At 47.6% G+C, this 24,389-nt stretch overlaps 2 protein-coding genes across 5 annotated transcripts in view; both read right to left on the reverse strand.

The window, feature by feature from the left end:
* The window catches only part of larp4b (La ribonucleoprotein 4B), a 347,997-nt gene that overhangs the window by 69,834 nt on the left and 253,774 nt on the right, over positions 1–24,389 (reverse strand). The gene's annotated exons all lie outside the window — the stretch shown is intronic.
* Positions 1–24,389, reverse strand: part of dip2ca (disco-interacting protein 2 homolog Ca) — a 237,009-nt gene that overhangs the window by 11,413 nt on the left and 201,207 nt on the right. For 2 of the 4 annotated variants that reach the window (XM_072363340.1, XM_072363339.1), the window contains exons 24-32: positions 19,991–20,071; positions 18,916–19,039; positions 16,286–16,407; positions 8,182–8,293; positions 7,981–8,090; positions 6,217–6,347; positions 3,366–3,534; positions 3,109–3,279; positions 1,376–1,405 (exon numbers count right to left, since the gene is read on the reverse strand). In XM_072363340.1, the coding sequence (XP_072219441.1) occupies positions 1,376–1,405; positions 3,109–3,279; positions 3,366–3,534; positions 6,217–6,347; positions 7,981–8,090; positions 8,182–8,293; positions 16,286–16,407; positions 18,916–19,039; positions 19,991–20,071 (1,050 nt within the window). The remainder of the gene's footprint in view (positions 1–1,375; positions 1,406–3,108; positions 3,280–3,365; positions 3,535–6,216; positions 6,348–7,980; positions 8,091–8,181; positions 8,294–16,285; positions 16,408–18,915; positions 19,040–19,990; positions 20,072–24,389) is intronic. The other 2 variants (XM_072363342.1, XM_072363341.1) reach the window with 1 other exon arrangement.

A 24,389-nucleotide genomic window follows, 5' to 3' on the forward strand; every position in this document is an offset into this window, starting at 1 on the left:
GCCCCTAAAAGCAGAATGGGAGGCAGAGCCTTCAGTTATCAGGCCCCTAAAAGCAGAATGGGAGGCAGAGCCTTCAGTTATCAGGCCCCTAAAAGCAGAATGGGAGGCAGAGCCTTCAGTTATCAGGCCCCTAAAAGCAGAATGGGAGGCAGAGCCTTCAGTTATCAGGCCCCTAAAAGCAGAATGGGAGGCAGAGCCTTCAGTTATCAGGCCCCTAAAAGCAGAATGGGAGGCAGAGCCTTCAGTTATCAGGCCCCTAAAAGCAGAATGGGAGGCAGAGCCTTCAGTTATCAGGCCCCTCTCTGTGGAACCAGCTGCCAGTTTGGCTTCAGGAAGCAGACACCCTCTCTACCTTTAAGATCAGGCTGAAACTTTCCTTTCTGATAAAGCTTATAGTTAGGGATGGCTCAGGTGAGCCTGAAACATCCCATAGTTCTGCTGCTATAGGCCCAGCCTGCTGGGGGAGCTCCCATGATGCACCTCTCCTCCCTCCATGTACAGATGACATCATTGCTGTCATTAACTTGTGTTTCTCTCTCTCAGCAGGTGTCTCTGGCCTGGTGTTACGCTGCTTGTTGTCCCCTCTTTCCTGTCCTCTCAGCCCCAGCTGGTCCAGGCAGATGGACCCTTCCTGGTTCTGGTTCTGATGGAGGTTTCTTCCTGGTTCTGGTTCTGATGGAGGTTTCTTCCTGGTTCTGGTTCTGATGGAGGTTTCCTCCTGGTTCTGGTTCTGATGGAGGTTTCTTCCTGTTAAAAGGGAGTTTTTCTCTCCACAGTCGCCTCGTGCAGCTCAGGATCAAAGAGAAGTTTCAGTTAATCTGTTGGTTTCCTTAGTGGAATAATCTGAATATAACTACGACGAATCTGGACTGAATTATATTCCGATGAGTTCTAATAAACTGGATTCTAACTGGACTTATATTGGACTTGTTTTATATCATTTGTTGGGCAGTAAATTAGCAGAAGTAGCACTATGCTGTGAATGCATTCACATGTTGTTCAATGCTTTTATTCATCGAATACAAGTTAAAATAGTGCAGTTATTTAAACATTAACCAGCAGTTAAGCCCAGCAGCTGTCTTACACGAAGAAGCCAGAAAAAAGTGCCTTTCATAGTGCAAACGTGTGCGTCCTCTCTGCTCCCGTGACCTCATTCACCCTCAGGAGATGAGGAGAGAGGAGAGAGGAGGCTTCTGTAGGAGCCCAGTGGAGGACCACAGGTGTATGTGTGCCATGCACCAGTCTTTATCAGGTGGAGCCACAGAAATCCCAGGTGTGCAAGCACTGAAAGGTTCTGATTCAAAGCCAGCTGAGGAGTAAGAAGCTGACAAGCAGTGGGGGGGTGGAGAGGTGGTGGTTGATGGAGTTTCCCTACCTGATCGGCAAGCTTTCCCAGCCTGTGAGGCTACAGCGACAGAGAAGATGGGTGGAGGAGGAGGAAGTAAAGAAGGAGGGAGGGCGGAGACAAAACCAAGTATGAGATATGGGGTGGGGTTAAATATCAAAGGAAGAAGGAGGAGTAATGTCAAAAGGAACCAAACGAGCAGTTAAAATGGAAAGATTAGCTGTTTAAAGCTGTTAAAGGTCAAGTGGACATGCTGCATAATCGCTTTATCCGTCATGCAGTGAGAAATCTAACGAGGAAGAATGTCTGAACCATGGTTTCATCTCCACATGTAACCTTTCTTTCCAACAAAATTAAAACGTTTAATTTGGAACTCGTGAAACAAATCATGGTGATGAGCCTGGATGGATAAATGGGGCTGAACCGGGTCCGATTGAATGGATGCAGCTGGTGAAATGAAGGAGTTTCGGGTGGTTTGTTGGTTATTAAACTGAGTTCAAAGGATTCATCACAAGCAGAACCGAACGTGGAAGTCAGTCAGCTGATGAGCAAAGCTGGAAACTGCAGCACAAAGCGACACAATCAGAACTTTAATGCTTTGGTGTCGCCTTAACTTCCATCAGAACAGAATCAGGACGCCTTCATCTTAGCTCGGCTGCAAACCTGCATCCACAGACTTCTTATTTCACTGATAACTACTTTATATGATACAGACTGTAATTTATGAGCAGCTTTTTTGACCAAACTGTAGCTGCATCGACACCAGAGTCCAGTTCCACCTTTTTAAACTACAATCAGACCAACGAACCTCAGACCTATCGTCTTACTACTTTCTGTCTGTTTTCTGGCTGGAATCCTAAATCCTGCTGAATTAGAGCCTTTTCTCCCTTTACATAAATGTGTTAAACATGGGTCTGGGTCTGCTGGAATAAAGGAAACCTTTAGAAGAAGAGCTGGAAGAGTTCAGACTGACGCAGTGCCATGTGACACCTGCCATGTGACACCTGTCATGTGACACCTGTCCCAGCCACCTTTGTTCCCGTTCCTCCTTCAGCTGACACCTGAAGGCTGAACCCTGAAGGTGTGAAACAGCAGGGTTGCTGCCGGCTGCGAAGCTTCGGCTAAATTTCACTTGTTGTCAAAGTATTTTAAAGAGATTAAGGCAAGTTTATTTGTGCAGAACAATTCAACAACAAGGTGATTCAAAGTCAAACAGAAGAAATAAAAAGCATGATTTAAAATTTAAACAAAGGAAAGAAATAAGAACAACAGATAAAATCAGGAGTTAAAATATGAAACTCAAGCTTATTCAAATGCAGCTGAAAATAGATGTTTCTTCAGCCTGGACTTAAATACTGAGAGTTTCAGCTGATCTGAGGCTTTCTGGGAGTTTGTTCCAGACATGTGGAGCATAGAAGCTGAATGCAGCTTCTCCAGGTCTGGTTCTGACTCTGGGAACTGATAAAGAACCGGATCCAGATGACCTGAGGGGTCTGGAAGGTTCATAGTGGGTGAATGCAGCTTCTCCAGGTCTGGTTCTGACTCTGGGAACTGATAAAGAACCGGATCCAGATGACCTGAGGGGTCTGGAAGGTTCATAGTGGGTGAATGCAGCTTCTCCAGGTCTGGTTCTGACTCTGGGAACTGATAAAGAACCGGATCCAGATGACCTGAGGGGTCTGGGAGGTTCATAGTGGGTCAGGAGGTCACTGATGTACCTTAAAGCGAAACGGAAGCAGAGAAGAGTTGGAAAACGGACTGACCTGCAGGCAGATGGCCAGGTTGACCCTGCAGCCGAAGGAGGTGCTCACAGCTCGAGGGTGGAGCCCCAGGTCTTTGAAGAGCTTAGAGAAGGACTGCGTCAGGGCTATCCTGGGCCGCTCCTCAGCTACAACCACGCAGGTCCTCACGCGAGACAAGTCCACGCCTCGAGACTGGAGGAACCGAGCGGGAAGGAGACTGAGAAAGTCACGTCACAAAAAAGTTACGCCAAGTCTTTGTGGGGCGGAGCTCCTCTTACCTTCAGAGAGTCGGTCTGCAGGCCGAGGCCTTTGGTGCAGAGCTCCATGACGCTGTAGGAGCAGAAGGTGTCGCGGACTTTGTGCTGACTGACGGCCGACAGCCAAAGAGCCGGGTTCACCTCCAGCTCGGACGGGGGGATCAGGATGGACTGGTGGCCTGAGTACACGCTGCACACAGACACGCATCTTTAAACCAAATGAAGGTGGAACCTTTTATCTGAGCTAAGTTCCTCTGAAACGGGGAACATCTTTAAACCAGACCAAATGAAGATGGAACCTTTTATCTGAGCTAAGTTCCTCTGAAACGGGGAACATCTTTAAACCACACCAAATGAAGATGGAACCTTTTATCTGAGCTAAGTTCCTCTGAAACGGGGAACATCTTTAAACCACACCAAATGAAGGTGGAACCTTTTATCTGAGCTGAGTTCCTCTGAAACGGGGAACATCTCTAAACCAGACCAAATGAAGATGGAACCTTTTATCTGAGCTAAGTTCCTCTGAAACGGGGAACATCTTTAAACCAGACCAAATGAAGATGGAACCTTTTATCTGAGCTAAGTTCCTCTGAAACGGGGAACATCTTTAAACCGGACCAAATGAAGATGGAACCTTTTATCTGAGCTAAGTTCCTCTGAAACGGGGAACATCTTTAAACCAGACCAAATGAAGGTGGAACCTTTTATCTGAGCTAAGTTCCTCTGAAACGGGGAACATCTTTAAACCAGACCAAATGAAGGTGGAACCTTTTATCTGAGCTAAGTTCCTCTGAAACGGGGAACATCTTTAAACCAGACCAAATGAAGATGGAACCTTTTATCTGAGCTGAGTTCCTCTGAAACGGGGAACATCTTTAAACCAGACCAAATGAAGATGGAACCTTTTATCTGAGCTAAGTTCCTCTGAAACGGGGAACATCTTTAAACCGGACCAAATGAAGATGGAACCTTTTATCTGAGCTAAGTTCCTCTGAAACGGGGAACATCTTTAAACCGGACCAAATGAAGATGGAACCTTTTATCTGAGCTAAGTTCCTCTGAAACGGGGAACATCTTTAAACCGGACCAAATGAAGATGGAACCTTTTATCTGAGCTAAGTTCCTCTGAAACGGGGAACATCTTTAAACCAGACCAAATGAAGATGGAACCTTTTATCTGAGCTTAGTTCCTCTGAAACGGGGAACATCTTTAAACCAGACCAAATGAAGATGGAACCTTTTATCTGAGCTAAGTTCCTCTGAAACGGGGAACATCTTTAAACCAGACCAAATGAAGATGGAACCTTTTATCTGAGCTGAGTTCCTCTGAAACGGGGAACATCTTTAAACTGGACCAAATGAAGATGGAACCTTTTATCTGAGCTAAGTTCCTCTGAAACGGGGAACATCTTTAAACCAGACCAAATGAAGATGGAACCTTTTATCTGAGCTAAGTTCCTCTGAAACGGGGAACATCTTTAAACCGGACCAAATGAAGATGGAACCTTTTATCTGAGCTAAGTTCCTCTGAAACGGGGAACATCTTTAAACCAGACCAAATGAAGATGGAACCTTTTATCTGAGCTAAGTTCCTCTGAAACGGGGAACATCTTTAAACCAGACCAAATGAAGATGGAACCTTTTATCTGAGCTAAGTTCCTCTGAAACGGGGAACATCTTTAAACCAGACCAAATGAAGATGGAACCTTTTATCTGAGCTAAGTTCCTCTGAAACGGGGAACATCTTTAAACCAGACCAAATGAAGATGGAACCTTTTATCTGAGCTGAGTTCCTCTGAAACGGGGAACATCTTTAAACCAGACCAAATGAAGATGGAACCTTTTATCTGAGCTAAGTTCCTCTGAAACGGGGAACATCTCTAAACCAGACCAAATGAAGATGGAACCTTTTATCTGAGCTAAGTTCCTCTGAAACGGGGAACATCTTTAAACCAGACCAAATGAAGATGGAACCTTTTATCTGAGCTAAGTTCCTCTGAAACGGGGAACATCTTTAAACCAGACCAAATGAAGATGGAACCTTTTATCTGAGCTAAGTTCCTCTGAAACGGGGAACATCTTTAAACCAGACCAAATGAAGATGGAACCTTTTATCTGAGCTGAGTTCCTCTGAAACGGGGAACATCTTTAAACCAGACCAAATGAAGATGGAACCTTTTATCTGAGCTAAGTTCCTCTGAAACGGGGAACATCTTTAAACCAGACCAAATGAAGATGGAACCTTTTATCTGAGCTAAGTTCCTCTGAAACGGGGAACATCTTTAAACCAGACCAAATGAAGATGGAACCTTTTATCTGAGCTAAGTTCCTCTGAAACGGGGAACATCTTTAAACCAGACCAAATGAAGGTGGAACCTTTTATCTGAGCTAAGTTCCTCTGAAACGGGGAACATCTTTAAACCGGACCAAATGAAGATGGAACCTTTTATCTGAGCTAAGTTCCTCTGAAACGGGGAACATCTTTAAACCACACCAAATGAAGATGGAACCTTTTATCTGAGCTAAGTTCCTCTGAAACGGGGAACATCTTTAAACCAGACCAAATGAAGATGGAACCTTTTATCTGAGCTAAGTTCCTCTGAAACGGGGAACATCTTTAAACCAGACCAAATGAAGATGGAACCTTTTATCTGAGCTAAGTTCCTCTGAAACGGGGAACATCTTTAAACCAGACCAAATGAAGGTGGAACCTTTTATCTGAGCTAAGTTCCTCTGAAACGGGGAACATCTTTAAACCAGACCAAATGAAGATGGAACCTTTTATCTGAGCTAAGTTCCTCTGAAACGGGGAACATCTTTAAACCAGACGACTTTCCCTTTAGCACGGGTTATAGTTCCAGGTCTGACTGACCTGCAAAGGCACCAGAGGACGAAGCCGAGGCCGCAGTACGGGTCCAGGCAGATGGCGACCTCTCTGGACGGGTAGAGCTCGCACTGCAGCTTGATGGAGCGGCAGAAGGCACTGGTGGCTGTGTGAGACATCTGCAGCCGAAAAGAAACGGCGTCAAACACAGCTTCTTCCACCTGATACAAACTCAAACTCAGACACAGCTGCAAAATGATGAGAAAAACCATTAAAGAGCACATGAGCTGACCTGGGCCTGTTGAGCACAGACTGATCTGCTCATTAAGCGATTAATCAGAATGAAGGAGCCATTTAGAAAACATGCTGGCATTGTTTCCTCCTGCCCTGGATTTCCCTTCTCTGTGCTGCTGATTGGTGGCTTTGTGCTGCTGATTGGTGGCCTTCATTAACGTGTGACACAAGGACAGATGCGGATGCTGTCAGGAGTAATATTTAGTGGGATGCAGAGATTCATCTTTAAGCTGTCGGTATACGTTTGGTCAGGTCCGTTAGGGTGTGTCAAGGCTTAGAAGTGAAGTTCTGGAGCACCAAATTACTGCTGAGGTGCAGCCGTAATATTTACTACACTGCTTCTGTGCATTTAAATGATGACTCAGCACGAACAATTCACTGCCGACGGTGCCATCGTTTCACTTCGTAGTTACAGCGAGGAATAAATGAACAAATCCTCAGTAATGATAACCAATCATTGTGTAGGACCTCCTGTGATGTCATTGTTGCAGTGAAGCTGAAGAAACCTCTGACTGAAGAAGCTGAAGAAGCCTCTGACTAAAGCAGCCTCTGACTGAAGAAGCCTCTGACTGAAGAAGCCTCTGACTAAACAAGCCTCTGACTAAACCAGCCTCTGACTAAAGCAGCCTCTGACTGAAGAAGCCTCTGACTAAAGCAGCCTCTGACTAAAGCAGCCTCTGACTAAAGCAGCCTCTGACTGAAGAAGCCTCTGACTAAAGAAGCCTCTGACTGAAGAAGCCTCTGACTAAAGCAGCCTCTGACTAAAGAAGCCTCTGACTGAAGAAGCCTCTGACTAAAGCAGCCTCTGACTGAAGAAGCCTCTGACTGAAGAAGCCTCTGACTAAAGCAGCCTCTGACTAAAGAAGCCTCTGACTGAAGAAGCCTCTGACTGAAGAAGCCTCTGACTGAAGAAACCTCTGACTAAAGAAGCCTCTGACTGAAGAAGCCTCTGACTAAAGAAGCCTCTGACTGAAGAAGCCTCTGACTGAAGCAGCCTCTGACTGAAGAAGCTGAAGCAGCCTCTGACTGAAGAAGCTGAAGCAGCCTCTGACTGAAGAAGCTGAAGCAGCCTCTGACTGAAGAAGCTGAAGCAGCCTCTGACTGAAGAAGCTGAAGCAGCCTCTGACTGAAGAAGCCTCTGACTGAAGAAGCCTCTGACTAAAGAAGCCTCTGACTGAAGAAGCCTCTGACTAAACAAGCCTCTGACTAAAGCAGCCTCTGACTGAAGAAGCCTCTGACTGAAGAAGCCTCTGACTAAAGCAGCCTCTGACTAAAGAAGCCTCTGACTGAAGAAGCCTCTGACTGAAGCAGCTTCTGACTAAACAAGCCTCTGACTAAAGCAGCCTCTGACTAAAGAAGCCTCTGACTGAAGAAGCTGAAGCAGCCTCTGACTGAAGAAGCCTCTGACTGAAGAAGCTGAAGCAGCCTCTGACTAAACAAGCCTCTGACTAAAGCAGCCTCTGCAGAATATTCTGAGTGCACGTGTGCGTGCACGTGTGCGTGCACGTGTGCATGCACCTTGACTCCAGCGAGCATGCCGGTGGTGGAGACGCTGAAGTCCAGGTAGGCCAGGGTGTCGGGGTTGGACGGTTTATACAGCAGAGGAGGTTTCTTCTTCGGCAAATCATCTGAGCACACAAAGCGCCATCAGTGAGATTTAATGCGTTAATATTCGTGTTGTCATGGTTTCCGGCACGTTCAGCGGCTGTGAGGGTGTACCTGTGTCCATCACAGGAGGCCAGGTTCGCACGTCCACGGCCGCCAGCGCCTCCTTGGACCTCAGCAGCTTGCAGATGACCTGCGTGGTCATCACACACACAGACCGGCTCACCTGCGCAGAAAGGTGCGCCACGAAGAAAAGGCAAATTCAGCGCCGTGGCGGTGAAGCAGACCTGCTGAGGCGTGTCTCAGGTAGACATTATTAAACATAACCTGCAGCTGCACCTCGAGTTCCAGGCTTTTTCCCCACTTCTGCTGTTTTAAGCCCTTCTACCTGCAGTTTAATCCCAACTTCTGCTGCTTTAAGCCCTTCTACCTGCAGTTTCATCCCAACTTCTGCTGCTTTAAGCCCTTCTACCTGCAGTTTAATCCCAACTTCTGCTGCTTTAAGCCCTTCTACCTCCAGTTTCATCCCAACTTCTGCTGCTTTAAGCCCTTCTACCTCCAGTTTCATCCCAACTTCTGCTGCTTTAAGCCCTTCTACCTGCAGTTTCATCCCAACTTCTGCTGCTTTAAGCCCTTCTACCTGCAGTTTAATCCCAACTTCTGCTGCTTTAAGCCCTTCTACCTCCAGTTTCATCCCAACTTCTGCTGCTTTAAGCCCTTCTACCTGCAGTTTCATCCCAACTTCTGCTGCTTTAAGCCCTTCTACCTGCAGTTTCATCCCAACTTCTGCTGCTTTAAGCCCTTCTACCTGCAGTTTCATCCCAACTTCTGCTGCTTTAAACCCTTCTACCTGCAGTTTCATCCCAACTTCTGCTGCTTTAAGCCCTTCTACCTGCAGTTTAATCTCAACTTCTGCTGCTTTAAGCCCTTCTACCTGCAGTTTAATCCCAACTTCTGCTGCTTTAAGCCCTTCTACCTGCAGTTTAATCCCAACTTCTGCTGCTTTAAGCCCTTCTACCTGCAGTTTCATCCCAACTTCTGCTGCTTTAAGCCCTTCTACCTGCAGTTTCATCCCCACTTCTGCTGCTTTAAGCCCTTCTACCTGCAGTTTCATCCCAACTTCTGCTGCTTTAAGCCCTTCTACCTGCAGTTTCATCCCAACTTCTGCTGCTTTAAGCCCTTCTACCTGCAGTTTCATCCCAACTTCTGCTGCTTTAAGCCCTTCTACCTGCAGTTTCATCCCAACTTCTGCTGCTTTAAGCCCTTCTACCTGCAGTTTCATCCCAACTTCTGCTGCTTTAAGCCCTTCTACCTGCAGTTTCATCCCAACTTCTGCTGCTTTAAGCCCTTCTACCTGCAGTTTCATCCCAACTTCTGCTGCTTTAAGCCCTTCTACCTGCAGTTTAATCCCAACTTCTGCTGCTTTAAGCCCTTCTACCTGCAGTTTAATCCCAACTTCTGCTGCTTTAAGCCCTTCTACCTGCAGTTTCATCCCAACTTCTGCTGCTTTAAGCCCTTCTACCTCCAGTTTCATCCCAACTTCTGCTGCTTTAAGCCCTTCTACCTGCAGTTTAATCCCAACTTCTGCTGCTTTAAGCCCTTCTACCTCCAGTTTCATCCCAACTTCTGCTGCTTTAAGCCCTTCTACCTGCAGTTTCATCCCAACTTCTGCTGCTTTAAGCCCTTCTACCTGCAGTTTCATCCCAACTTCTGCTGCTTTAAGCCCTTCTACCTGCAGTTTCATCCCAACTTCTGCTGCTTTAAGCCCTTCTACCTGCAGTTTAATCCCAACTTCTGCTGCTTTAAGCCCTTCTACCTCCAGTTTCATCCCAACTTCTGCTGCTTTAAGCCCTTCTACCTGCAGTTTCATCCCAACTTCTGCTGCTTTAAGCCCTTCTACCTGCAGTTTCATCCCAACTTCTGCTGCTTTAAGCCCTTCTACCTGCAGTTTCATCCCAACTTCTGCTGCTTTAAGCCCTTCTACCTGCAGTTTCATCCCAACTTCTGCTGCTTTAAGCCCTTCTACCTGCAGTTTCATCCCAACTTCTGCTGCTTTAAGCCCTTCTACCTCCAGTTTCATCCCAACTTCTGCTGCTTTAAGCCCTTCTACCTGCAGTTTCATCCCAACTTCTGCTGCTTTAAGCCCTTCTACCTGCAGTTTCATCCCAACTTCTGCTGCTTTAAGCCCTTCTACCTGCAGTTTCATCCCAACTTCTGCTGCTTTAAGCCCTTCTACCTGCAGTTTCATCCCAACTTCTGCTGCTTTAAGCCCTTCTACCTGCAGTTTCATCCCAACTTCTGCTGCTTTAAGCCCTTCTACCTGCAGTTTCATCCCAACTTCTGCTGCTTTAAGCCCTTCTACCTCCAGTTTCATCCCAACTTCTGCTGCTTTAAGCCCTTCTACCTGCAGTTTCATCCCAACTTCTGCTGCTTTAAGCCCTTCTACCTGCAGTTTCATCCCAACTTCTGCTGCTTTAAGCCCTTCTACCTGCAGTTTCATCCCAACTTCTGCTGCTTTAAGCCCTTCTACCTGCAGTTTCATCCCAACTTCTGCTGCTTTAAGCCCTTCTACCTCCAGTTTCATCCCAACTTCTGCTGCTTTAAGCCCTTCTACCAGCAGTTTCATCCCAACTTCTGCTGCTTTAAGCCCTTCTGCCTGCAGTTTCATCCCAACTTCTGCTGCTTTAAGCCCTTCTGCCTGCAGTTTCATCCCAACTTCTGCTGCTTTAAGCCCTTCTACCTGCAGTTTCATCCCAACTTCTGCTGCTTTAAGCCCTTCTACCTGCAGTTTAATCCCAACTTCTGCTGCTTTAAGCCCTTCTACCTGCAGTTTAATCCCAACTTCTGCTGCTTTAAGCCCTTCTACCTGCAGTTTCATCCCAACTTCTGCTGCTTTAAGCCCTTCTACCTGCAGTTTCATCCCAACTTCTGCTGCTTTAAGCCCTTCTACCTGCAGTTTCATCCCAACTTCTGCTGCTTTAAACCCTTCTACCTGCAGTTTCATCCCAACTTCTGCTGCTTTAAGCCCTTCTACCTGCAGTTTAATCTCAACTTCTGCTGCTTTAAGCCCTTCTACCTGCAGTTTAATCCCAACTTCTGCTGCTTTAAGCCCTTCTACCTGCAGTTTAATCCCAACTTCTGCTGCTTTAAGCCCTTCTACCTGCAGTTTCATCCCAACTTCTGCTGCTTTAAGCCCTTCTACCTGCAGTTTCATCCCCACTTCTGCTGCTTTAAGCCCTTCTACCTGCAGTTTCATCCCAACTTCTGCTGCTTTAAGCCCTTCTACCTGCAGTTTCATCCCAACTTCTGCTGCTTTAAGCCCTTCTACCTGCAGTTTCATCCCAACTTCTGCTGCTTTAAGCCCTTCTACCTGCAGTTTCATCCCAACTTCTGCTGCTTTAAGCCCTTCTACCTGCAGTTTCATCCCAACTTCTGCTGCTTTAAGCCCTTCTACCTGCAGTTTCATCCCAACTTCTGCTGCTTTAAGCCCTTCTACCTGCAGTTTCATCCCAACTTCTGCTGCTTTAAGCCCTTCTACCTGCAGTTTAATCCCAACTTCTGCTGCTTTAAGCCCTTCTACCTGCAGTTTAATCCCAACTTCTGCTGCTTTAAGCCCTTCTACCTGCAGTTTCATCCCAACTTCTGCTGCTTTAAGCCCTTCTACCTCCAGTTTCATCCCAACTTCTGCTGCTTTAAGCCCTTCTACCTGCAGTTTAATCCCAACTTCTGCTGCTTTAAGCCCTTCTACCTGCAGTTTCATCCCAACTTCTGCTGCTTTAAGCCCTTCTACCTGCAGTTTCATCCCAACTTCTGCTGCTTTAAGCCCTTCTACCTGCAGTTTCATCCCAACTTCTGCTGCTTTAAGCCCTTCTACCTGCAGTTTCATCCCAACTTCTGCTGCTTTAAGCCCTTCTACCTGCAGTTTCATCCCAACTTCTGCTGCTTTAAGCCCTTCTACCTCCAGTTTCATCCCAACTTCTGCTGCTTTAAGCCCTTCTACCTGCAGTTTCATCCCAACTTCTGCTGCTTTAAGCCCTTCTACCTGCAGTTTCATCCCAACTTCTGCTGCTTTAAGCCCTTCTACCTGCAGTTTCATCCCAACTTCTGCTGCTTTAAGCCCTTCTACCTGCAGTTTCATCCCAACTTCTGCTGCTTTAAGCCCTTCTACCTGCAGTTTCATCCCAACTTCTGCTGCTTTAAGCCCTTCTACCTGCAGTTTCATCCCAACTTCTGCTGCTTTAAGCCCTTCTACCTCCAGTTTCATCCCAACTTCTGCTGCTTTAAGCCCTTCTACCTGCAGTTTCATCCCAACTTCTGCTGCTTTAAGCCCTTCTACCTGCAGTTTCATCCCAACTTCTGCTGCTTTAAGCCCTTCTACCTGCAGTTTCATCCCAACTTCTGCTGCTTTAAGCCCTTCTACCTGCAGTTTCATCCCAACTTCTGCTGCTTTAAGCCCTTCTACCTCCAGTTTCATCCCAACTTCTGCTGCTTTAAGCCCTTCTACCAGCAGTTTCATCCCAACTTCTGCTGCTTTAAGCCCTTCTGCCTGCAGTTTCATCCCAACTTCTGCTGCTTTAAGCCCTTCTGCCTGCAGTTTCATCCCAACTTCTGCTGCTTTAAGCCCTTCTACCTGCAGTTTCATCCCAACTTCTGCTGCTTTAAGCCCTTCTACCTGCAGTTTAATCCCAACTTCTGCTGCTTTAAGCCCTTCTACCTGCAGTTTAATCCCAACTTCTGCTGCTTTAAGCCCTTCTACCTGCAGTTTCATCCCAACTTCTGCTGCTTTAAGCCCTTCTACCTCCAGTTTCATCCCAACTTCTGCTGCTTTAAGCCCTTCTACCTGCAGTTTAATCCCAACTTCTGCTGCTTTAAGCCCTTCTACCTGCAGTTTCATCCCAACTTCTGCTGCTTTAAGCCCTTCTACCTGCAGTTTCATCCCAACTTCTGCTGCTTTAAGCCCTTCTACCTGCAGTTTCATCCCAACTTCTGCTGCTTTAAGCCCTTCTACCTCCAGTTTCATCCCAACTTCTGCTGCTTTAAGCCCTTCTACCTCCAGTTTCATCCCAACTTCTGCTGCTTTAACCCCTTCTACCTGCAGTTTCATCCCAACTTCTGCTGCTTTAAGCCCTTCTACCTCCAGTTTCATCCCAACTTCTGCTGCTTTAAGCCCTTCTACCTGCAGTTTCATCCCAACTTCTGCTGCTTTAAGCCCTTCTACCTGCAGTTTCATCCCAACCTCTGCTGCTTTAAGCCCTTCTACCTCCAGTTTCATCCCAACTTCTGCTGCTTTAAGCCCTTCTACCTGCAGTTTCATCCCAACTTCTGCTGCTTTAAGCCCTTCTACCTGCAGTTTCATCCCAACTTCTGCTGCTTTAAGCCCTTCTACCTCCAGTTTCATCCCAACTTCTGCTGCTTTAAGCCCTTCTACCTGCAGTTTCATCCCAACTTCTGCTGCTTTAAGCCCTTCTACCTGCAGTTTCATCCCAACTTCTGCTGCTTTAAGCCCTTCTACCTGCAGTTTCATCCCAACTTCTGCTGCTTTAAGCCCTTCTACCTCCAGTTTCATCCCAACTTCTGCTGCTTTAAGCCCTTCTACCTGCAGTTTCATCCCAACTTCTGCTGCTTTAAGCCCTTCTACCTGCAGTTTCATCCCAACTTCTGCTGCTTTAAGCCCTTCTACCTGCAGTTTCATCCCAACTTCTGCTGCTTTAAGCCCTTCTACCTGCAGTTTCATCCCAACTTCTGCTGCTTTAAGCCCTTCTACCTGCAGTTTCATCCCAACTTCTGCTGCTTTAAGCCCTTCTACCTGCAGTTTCATCCCAACTTCTGCTGCTTTAAGCCCTTCTACCTCCAGTTTCATCCCAACTTCTGCTGCTTTAAGCCCTTCTACCTGCAGTTTCATCCCAACTTCTGCTGCTTTAAGCCCTTCTACCTGCAGTTTCATCCCAACTTCTGCTGCTTTAAGCCCTTCTACCTGCAGTTTCATCCCAACTTCTGCTGCTTTAAGCCCTTCTACCTGCAGTTTCATCCCAACTTCTGCTGCTTTAAGCCCTTCTACCTCCAGTTTCATCCCAACTTCTGCTGCTTTAAGCCCTTCTACCAGCAGTTTCATCCCAACTTCTGCTGCTTTAAGCCCTTCTACCTGCAGTTTCATCCCAACTTCTGCTGCTTTAAGCCCTTCTACCTCCAGTTTCATCCCAACTTCTGCTGCTTTAAGCCCTTCTACCTGCAGTTTCATCCCAACTTCTGCTGCTTTAAGCCCTTCTACCTCCAGTTTCATCCCAACTTCTGCTGCTTTAAGCCCTTCTACCTGCAGTTTAATCCCAACTTCTGCTGCTTTAAGCCCTTCTACCTGCAGTTTCATCCCAACTTCTGCTGCTTTAAGCCCTTCTACCTGCAGTTTCATCCCAACTTCTGCTGCTTTAAGCCCTTCTACCTCCAGTTTCATCCCAACTTCTGCTGCTTTAAGCCCTTCTACCTGCAGTTTCATCCCAACTTCTGCTGCTTTAAGCCCTTCTACCTGCAGTTTCATCCCAACTTCTGCTGCTTTAAGCCCTTCTACCTGCAGTTTCATCCCAACTTCTGCTGCTTTAAGCCCTTCTACCTGCAGTTTCATCCCAACTTCTGCTGCTTTAAGCCCTTCTACCTCCAGTTTCATCCCAACTTCTGCTGCTTTAAGCCCTTCTACCTGCAGTTTCATCCCAACTTCTGCTGCTTTAAGCCCTTCTACCTGCAGTTTCATCCCAACTTCTGCTGCTTTAAGCCCTTCTACCTGCAGTTTCATCCCAACTTCTGCTGCTTTAAGCCCTTCTACCTGCAGTTTCATCCCAACTTCTGCTGCTTTAAGCCCTTCTACCTGCAGTTTCATCCCAACTTCTGCTGCTTTAAGCCCTTCTACCTGCAGTTTCATCCCAACTTCTGCTGCTTTAAGCCCTTCTACCTCCAGTTTCATCCCAACTTCTGCTGCTTTAAGCCCTTCTACCTGCAGTTTCATCCCAACTTCTGCTGCTTTAAGCCCTTCTACCTGCAGTTTCATCCCAACTTCTGCTGCTTTAAGCCCTTCTACCTGCAGTTTCATCCCAACTTCTGCTGCTTTAAGCCCTTCTACCTCCAGTTTCATCCCAACTTCTGCTGCTTTAAGCCCTTCTACCTGCAGTTTAATCCCAACTTCTGCTGCTTTAAGCCCTTCTACCTGCAGTTTCATCCCAACTTCTGCTGCTTTAAGCCCTTCTACCTGCAGTTTCATCCCAACTTCTGCTGCTTTAAGCCCTTCTACCTGCAGTTTCATCCCAACTTCTGCTGCTTTAAGCCCTTCTACCTGCAGTTTCATCCCAACTTCTGCTGCTTTAAGCCCTTCTACCTGCAGTTTCATCCCAACTTCTGCTGCTTTAAGCCCTTCTACCTGCAGTTTCATCCCAACTTCTGCTGCTTTAAGCCCTTCTACCTGCAGTTTCATCCCAATTTCTGCTGCTTTAAGCCCTTCTACCTGCAGTTTCATCCCAACTTCTGCTGCTTTAAGCCCTTCTACCTGCAGTTTAATCCCAACTTCTGCTGCTTTAAGCCCTTCTACCTGCAGTTTCATCCCAATTTCTGCTGCTTTAAGCCCTTCTACCTGCAGTTTCATCCCAACTTCTGCTGCTTTAAGCCCTTCTACCCCCAGTTTCATCCCAACTTCTGCTGCTTTAAGCCCTTCTACCTCCAGTTTCATCCCAACTTCTGCTGCTTTAAGCCCTTCTACCTCCAGTTTCATCCCAACTTCTGCTGCTTTAAGCCCTTCTACCTGCAGTTTCATCCCAACTTCTGCTGCTTTAAGCCCTTCTACCTGCAGTTTCATCCCAACTTCTGCTGCTTTAAGCCCTTCTGCCTGCAGTTTCATCCCAACTTCTGCTGCTTTAAGCCCTTCTACCTGCAGTTTCATCCCAACTTCTGCTGCTTTAAGCCCTTCTACCTGCAGTTTAATCCCAACTTCTGCTGCTTTAAGCCCTTCTACCTGCAGTTTCATCCCAACTTCTGCTGCTTTAAGCCCTTCTACCTGCAGTTTCATCCCAACTTCTGCTGCTTTAAGCCCTTCTACCTCCAGTTTAATCCCAACTTCTGCTGCTTTAAGCCCTTCTACCTCCAGTTTAATCCCAACTTCTGCTGCTTTAAGCCCTTCTACCTCCAGTTTCATCCCAACTTCTGCTGCTTTAAGCCCTTCAGCAGGATAATCTGACTTTACCTCCACGATCATCTTGACGGTGGGCAGCGTGGTGGCGATGTTCTGTGGGTGCGGCGGCCGGACTGTGATCGGCACACAGCCGGCGTAAAGGCAGCCGTAAAACGCAGCGATGAGGTCGATACCTGCAGGAAGAGGAGAGTGAGTAAGAAGAGCTCGACGGGCGGGAGATAAGCGACATTATTAAGAGAGGAAGAGGAAAGAAAGGCAGGATGGGAAGAAGGAAGCGAGATGAGGAGATGAGTGAAGAGAACGGAGAAAACCAGGAACAGGAAGTGAAGGATGGAAGGAAAAGAGCAGGATTTGAGGGGTGATTATTGAGCCGTGGAGGCTGTCGATCGAGCTCTGCTTTAACACAATGTGTTGATGCCGGTGAGTTTGTGACTCGACACGAGGCTCCGTGTCTCTCAGGGAAATTAAGATTCTTTCCGTTGTCCTTAATCATCCCTGCGGCACCGCGGTCGATCAGACTCGTGTTTCCAGATGCCTTTCGTCTGTCTTTCCTCTTTAAAAACAACACTCTGTCCTTGTTCTGAAGCAGCCTCTGACTAAAGAAGCCTCTGGCTGAAGAAGCCTCTGACTAAAGCAGCCTCTGACTAAAGCAGCCTCTGACTAAAGAAGCCTCTGACTAAAGAAGCCTCTGACTGAAGAAGCCTCTGAATAAAGCAGCCTCTGACTAAAGCAGCCTCTGACTGAAGAAGCCTCTGAATAAAGAAGCCTCTGACTAAAGAAGCCTCTGACTAAAGCAGCCTCTGACTGAAGAAGCCTCTGACTAAAGCAGCCTCTGAATAAAGAAGCCTCTGACTAAAGAAGCCTCTGACTAAAGCAGCCTCTGACTGAAGAAGCCTCTGAATAAAGCAGCCTCTGACTAAAGAAGCCTCTGACTAAAGCAGCCTCTGACTGAAGAAGCCTCTGAATAAAGCAGCCTCTGACTAAAGCAGCCTCTGACTAAAGCAGCCTCTGACTAAAGCAGCCTCTGACTAAAGCAGCCTCTGACTGAAGAAGCCTCTGAATAAAGAAGCCTCTGAATAAAGAAGCCTCTGACTAAAGAAGCCTCTGACTAAAGAAGCCTCTGAATAAAGCAGCCTCTGACTAAAGCAGCCTCTGACTAAAGAAGCCTCTGACTAAAGAAGCCTCTGACTAAAGCAGCCTCTGACTAAAGAAGCCTCTGACTAAAGCAGCCTCTGACTAAAGCAGCCTCTGACTAAAGCAGCCTCTGAATAAAGAAGCCTCTGACTAAAGCAGCCTCTGAATAAAGAAGCCTCTGACTAAAGCAGCCTCTGACTAAAGCAGCCTCTGACTAAAGCAGCCTCTGACTGAAGAAGCCTCTGACTAAAGAAGCCTCTGACTGAAGAAGCCTCTGACTAAAGCAGCCTCTGACTGAAGAAGCCTCTGACTGAAGAAGCCTCTGACTAAAGCAGCCTCTGACTGAAGAAGCCTCTGACTAAAGCAGCCTCTGACTAAAGCAGCCTCTGACTAAAGCAGCCTCTGACTGAAGAAGCCTCTGACTAAAGCAGCCTCTGACTAAACAAGCCTCTGACTGAAGAAGCCTCTGACTGAAGAAGCCTCTGACTGAAGAAGCCTCTGACTGAAGAAGCCTCTGACTAAAGCAGCCTCTGACTAAAGCAGCCTCTGACTGAAGAAGCTTCTGACTAAAGCAGCCTCTGACTAAAGAAGCCTCTGACTAAAGCAGCCTCTGACTAAAGAAGCTTCTGACTAAAGCAGCCTCTGAATAAAGAAGCCTCTGACTAAAGCAGCCTCTGACTAAAGCAGCCTCTGACTAAAGAAGCCTCTGACTAAAGCAGCCTCTGACTAAAGAAGCTTCTGACTAAAGCAGCCTCTGAATAAAGAAGCCTCTGACTAAAGCAGCCTCTGACTGAAGAAGCCTCTGACTAAAGCAGCCTCTGACTAAACAAGCCTCTGACTGAAGAAGCCTCTGACTGAAGAAGCCTCTGACTGAAGAAGCCTCTGACTAAAGCAGCCTCTGACTAAAGAAGCTTCTGACTAAAGCAGCCTCTGAATAAAGAAGCCTCTGAATAAAGAAGCCTCTGACTAAAGCAGCCTCTGACTAAAGCAGCCTCTGACTAAAGCAGCCTCTGACTAAAGCAGCCTCTGACTAAAGCAGCCTCTGAATAAAGAAGCCTCTGAATAAAGAAGCTTCTGACTGAAGAAGCCTCTGACTAAAGCAGCCTCTGACTAAAGCAGCCTCTGACTAAACAAGCCTCTGACTAAAGCAGCCTCTGACTAAAGAAGCTGAAGAAGCCTTAGAATTAAGATTCTTTCCGTTGTCCTTAATCATCCCTGCGGCACCGCGGTCGATCAGACTCGTGTTCCCAGATGCCTTTGGTCTGTCTTTCCTCTTTAAAAACAACACTCTGTCCTTGTTCACAACCAATTCAGAGGGAAGCTGAGCAGTTTGCATTTTTCCCTCATTTTTGGGCCACATGAGGGCATCTGGTGGCAGAAGCTTAATTTAAAATGACAACATAAAGTACACTTTGACTCTTTCTTAAGTCCACGCTGGGAAACTTTTGCCTTCTCTTTACATTGTTTGCAGCTGAGGACAAACCTTTAATCAATGAAGCATCAATGCAGAGAGCTCCATGTGGAGAACATGAGGGCAGAGTTTTTACCTGGAGGGTAAACCAGTGCAACGTGGTCTCCGTCCTGCAGGTGGCCCCGTTCAGCCAGCATGGCGGCGATCTTCTCCGCCCGCTTGTGCAGCTGAACACAAGTCAGAGAGCTGGCTATCGTACCCTGGAGATCACACACAAGCACAGGCAGGCAGGATTGATACGTCAGATTTACCATCTCTGCTGTGAACAGGTTCGGATGTTTCAGACCGTTTATTTCCTGCAGCCAGTTCATGGCAAATCTGCCTCAGAACAGGGATTTCTGGCATTACTCACACTGCTATGTGCTAAAAATGGGAAAAGTTACATGCATTCATTTATTCATTCATTCAGTGTGAAGAAAAAAGCTAAATGACCTCAGCTTTAACTGCATCGCAGCCTTTTGAGCTGGAACTAGATAACTGGACAGTTTCAGACACAGTTCCTTAAAAATGCATCTTTTAAAGCCTTAAAGCAGAAAAATGTGTTCATTTTCTGGATGTATTCAGGGGTCAGAGGTCCATCTGCTCTGAACTGGTCATTTCACCATGAAATTAGAAATATTTACAGCATTAAAAGTCTCGATCCATCCTTCAATTATCCAAATTTCTGCTCCAAGCAGCCGCACTTTCATGCAAACTTTGGCCCAAGCCTCATCAGAAATGGTCTCCATGGAAGGGTGGCTGTCAAGAAGCCGTTCTTAAGGAAGGGAAACAGGGAGAAAAGGCTGAGCTGTGCCAAATGACACAAGAAGTGGACTGAAAATCAGTGGCAACAGGTCTTATGGAGGGAAGAATCCTCCCCAGAGCCCGGACCTCAACATTATTGAAGCAGTGTGGGATCATCTGACAGAGAACGGAACAAAAGGCAGCCCACATCCAAAGAAGAGCTTTGGGATGTCCTTCAAGAAGCCTGGAGAACTATTCCTGAAGACTCCTTAAAGAAATGACAGAAAGCTGGTCTCAGAGGGTTCAGGCTGTGTTGGAGGATAAAGGAGCTCAGACCAGAGATTCACTTTATCATGACCTCGTTAAAGTAAGTATTCAACATCATCTTCACTTTAGCATCTTTGTGTGTGTGAGCTACAGATTTTTACCCTGGAGTTGAGCAGAGTGTACAGGACGTGATCCGGAGTGGTCTGAGCTCTCCACTGTAGCACCTCGGACAGGAAGAGGAACTGAAAGACACAGACGGAGATGGTTCTAATGAACTGAGTCATGCAAACAGAGCTTCTACTGATACATAATTCAATGAGAAGACTTGTGTTCAGCTTATCATTATTAGCAAATTCTCACAACAAAGTTTTCAATTAGATAATCTGCTTTAAGCACCTTTAAAAGTAACTAAACAACCAGCTGCAAAAACACACGAACATACATATTTAAAACATTTTGATGGCCAAGAAGCACTTTCTGCTCCCATGAATGCTTCAACATGTAATTCAGGCCTGTTACATTTTGTTCTGCCAAAGAAAGTCAGTTTAACTCGTGTGTTTGTGCTGCCAGCCGCTCCGGTGACAGATGAGTCATAACCCCGAACGCCCGCAAAGCAAACAGAGCGCCGCGCTGAGGGGAGCTCGCCACGTCTGGGAGGGCGCGCTTGATTTGTGCTGCAGCACGGGAACTCTGTGCTTCCTTGTTCTGGGGAGTGAAGTTTGGAGTCTGGTTAAACAACAGCTCTGTGACATCATCTGTTTCCTGTCGGGCTTTTTAAAAACCCCGAAAGGCTTCATGAGCGTCTGACACGGTTTGTGCGTCTGTTGGACACAGAAGCTCCGAATGAAGCCGATTCTCTCCTGACTGCTTGGTCTGGAAAACCTCAGGTCTGCAGGATGTTCCAGACACTTTCTCCATGTTCGGCCTGAATGCCACAGCTTCAGGATTCACTGCGTTGGTCAGAATCTGTGTTGTCTTACCTGTAAACACGCATCGCAGCAGCAGCATCAGACCAAAATGCAGGAGGGCAAAGTCAGCGGAAGCCGAATGGTTAGCCTCTCGAAGCTTCTGTACGTCATGTTTCTGGGAGGCTGGGAAACAACTTTCAGTGGTTTTAAGCTGCTTTAAACTCTGACAGACTGCAGGAGAGCGGCTCTTTTGGCTGTTGGTGGGGGTTTGCAGGAAGGTTAGCATTAAGAAGATCTCTGATTGGTTGAATCATCGTTTGACATCTGGCCCCTCCCACATGGGGACATCAGGTTGCTTTATTACGCTTTACATCCGATTTATTTGTCTGTTTTATCCACTTATCGTTGTTGGATTGCTGCTGTTTTTCCTCTCCACTAATGACCGGAGTCCCAGACAACAAAGTGAAGCACAGAGGAAGCTAAAGGAAAACTAAATGTAAGTGGCAACCTCCCGTGTTACGGTTATGGATGAACCGATGGCTGCCCCGGTTTGACCTGAGCCCCGGTCTCCCCCGGCGCTTCCTTGAGCTGAGACCAGCTGCAGAGTTGTTTGTATTTGTCTCTGTGAGGATTCGACCTTCCCGTTACATACTGAGCAGTCATGGGATGTTAGTGCTGCTCTGGCCCTGGTGGCTCTATGTTCATGTTTCTGTATTTATCAGACGCTTTTATCCAAAGCGACTTACAAATGAAGATATAACAGCTTTATAAAAAGCTAACAATAAGCTCCATAGAAGGAACCCAGGAGTCCGACTCTGTCAGAGGGGACAGAGTAGAGATAGGGTGCAGGCATAGAAGGAAGAGCAGAAAGATAAAGAGCAGAGATAGAGGGGGGGAGGGAAGTACAAGGTAAGTGCTGGGATAGGAGATGCTCTCTGAAGAGCTGGGTTTTCAGGAGCTTCTTGAAGATAGACAGGGACGCCCCTGTTCTGGTAGCGCTCGGTAGGTCATTCCACCATCGTGGGACGACACATGAACAGAGTTTGGATTGTCTTAGGCGTGGTGTAGGAGCTGCTAGACGACAATCCTGGGACCAACGGAGGGACCCAGTTGGGACAGAAGCCTTTGCAGGAGCATTCAAGCAGATGGAGCCGCTCCATTAAGCTCTTTGTAGCTAACATCAGGGACTTGGATCTGATGCTAAGGGCAGCCAGAGGAGCTCAATGAACAGAGGGGGGGACATGTTCTTTTAGGCTGATCCAAGACCAGACGCACCGCCGCGTTCTGGACCATCTGCAGAGGTTTCACAGGCTGGAGAGCAGTTAGGAAACCAGTTAGGAGACCAGTTAGGAGAGCAGTTAGGAAACCAGTTAGGAAACCAGTTAGGAAACCAGTTAGGAAACCAGTTAGGAAACCAGTTTGGAAACCAGTTAGGAGACCAGTTAGGAAACCAGTTTGGAAACCAGTTAGGAGACCAGTTAGGAAACCAGTTAGGAGACCAGTTAGGAAACCAGTTAGGAAACCAGTTAGGAAACCAGTTAGGTGACCAGTTAGGAAACCAGTTAGGAAACCAGTTAGGAGACCAGTTAGGAGACCAGTTAGGAGACCAGTTAGGTGAGCTCTACATTCCCCACATATAGTGTGAGCTTTAAAGACCGAGAACAAAGACAAAATATCTTTGGTGCTCATTATTGGCTGTTATTAATCCTTCAGTTGGAACAGTTGTTCATTAGAGTAACTCTGCTGTGCAGGAAGTCTTTAAACAGTCTGTAAACAGCTCCTCGCAGGCCCAGCTTCCCCATTTAAACTCATGAAGTCTGGCCTCATCCATTCCCCAGCAGCCTCGTGCATCGCAAACCTCTGGGGCTGCAGAGATTTAAAGGAGGTTTCTCCACTCAGATGAAAACATCACTCGGCTGCTTGAGCCTCTTCCTGTTCCCACAGATCCCTGCAGCATATATCTACTGTTCGGCGTTATCCTGAAGGCCTTACGGCTGCACGATGAGCAGGTCTCCGCTCGCAGGTGACTCACGATGTTCTCAGTTACTCTGAGGGATCGTTCAGCTGGAATTAAATGGAAAACCTGCAAAGTAATAATCAAGTTTTAAGGCTGAAATGTCAGTTAAACTCTGTCTGATCCTGAGTGAGGAAAACCTGCAGCTGAGGAAGGTGGTGAAGGAAGGAAGGAAGGAAGGAAGGAAGGAAGGAAGGAAGGAAGGAAGGAAGGAGGGGAGGAAGGAGGGACGGAGGGAGGAAGGAAGGAAGGAAGGAAAGAAGGAAGGAAGGAAGGAAGGAAGGAAGGAAGGAAGGAAGGGAGGGAGGTGAAGGAGGGAAGGAAGGAAGGAAGGAAGGAGGGAAGGAAGGAAAGAAGGAAGGAAGGAAGGAAGGAGGGAGGGAAGGGAGGAAGGAAGGAAAGAGGGAAGGAAGGAGGTGAAGGAGGGAGGGAAGGAGGGGAGGGAGGAGGGATGGAAGGAAGGAAGGAAGGAGGGAGGGAGGGAGGGAGGGAGGGAGGGAGGGAGGGAAGGAAGGAAGGAAGGAAGGAAGGAAGGAAGGAAGGAAGGAAGGAAGGAAGGAAGGAAGGAAGGAGGTGAAGGAGGGAGGGAAGGGAGGAGGGATGGAAGGAAGGAAGGAAGGAAGGAGGTGAAGGAGGGAGGGAAGGAAGGAAGGAAGGAAGGAAGGAAGGAAGGAAGGAAGGAAGGAAGGAAGGAAGGAAGGAAGGAAGGAAGGAAGGAAGGAAGGAAGGAAGGAAGGAAGGAAGGGAGGGAGGGAGGGAGGGAGGGAGGAAGGAAGGAAGGAAGGAAGGAGGGAAGGGAGGGAGGAAGGAAGGAGGTGAAGGAGGGAGGGAAGGGAGGAAGGAAGGAAAGAGGGAAGGAAGGAGGTGAAGGAGGGAGGGAAGGGAGGAAGGAAGGAAAGAGGGAAGGAAGGAGGTGAAGGAGGGAGGGAAGGAGGGGAGGGAGGAGGGATGGAAGGAAGGAAGGAAGGAGGGAGGGAGGGAGGGAGGGAGGGAGGGAGGGAAGGAAGGAAGGAAGGAAGGAAGGAAGGAAGGAAGGAAGGAAGGAAGGAGGTGAAGGAGGGAGGGAAGGGAGGAGGGATGGAAGGAAGGAAGGAAGGAAGGAGGTGAAGGAGGGAGGGAAGGAAGGAAGGAAGGAAGGAAGGAAGGAAGGAAGGAAGGAAGGAAGGAAGGAAGGAAGGAAGGAAGGAAGGAAGGAAGGAAGGAAGGAAGGAAGGAAGGAAGGAAGGAAGGAAAGAGGTGAAGGAAGGAAAGAGGTGAAGGAGGGATGGAGGGAAGGAAGGAGGGAGGGAGGGAGGGAGGGAGGGAGGGAGGGAGGGAGGGAGGGAGGGAGGGAGGGATGGATGGATGGAGGGATGGATGGAGGGAGGGAGGGAGGGAGGGAGGGAGGGAGGGATGGATGGATGGATGGATGGATGGAGGGAGGGATGGATGATGGATGGAGGGATGGATGGATGGATGGATGGAGGGAGGGATGGATGGATGGAGGGATGGATGATGGATGGATGGATGGATGGATGATGGAGGGATGGATGGATGATGGATGGATGGATGGATGGATGGAGGGATGGAGGGATGGATGGATGGATGGATGATGGATGGATGGATGGATGGATGGATGATGGAGGGATGGATGGATGA

Source organism: Leuresthes tenuis, unplaced genomic scaffold (genome assembly GCF_036924035.1).
Source record: "Leuresthes tenuis unplaced genomic scaffold, fLeuTen1.0.hap1 SCAF_14, whole genome shotgun sequence".
Taxonomy (NCBI): domain Eukaryota; kingdom Metazoa; phylum Chordata; class Actinopteri; order Atheriniformes; family Atherinopsidae; genus Leuresthes; species Leuresthes tenuis.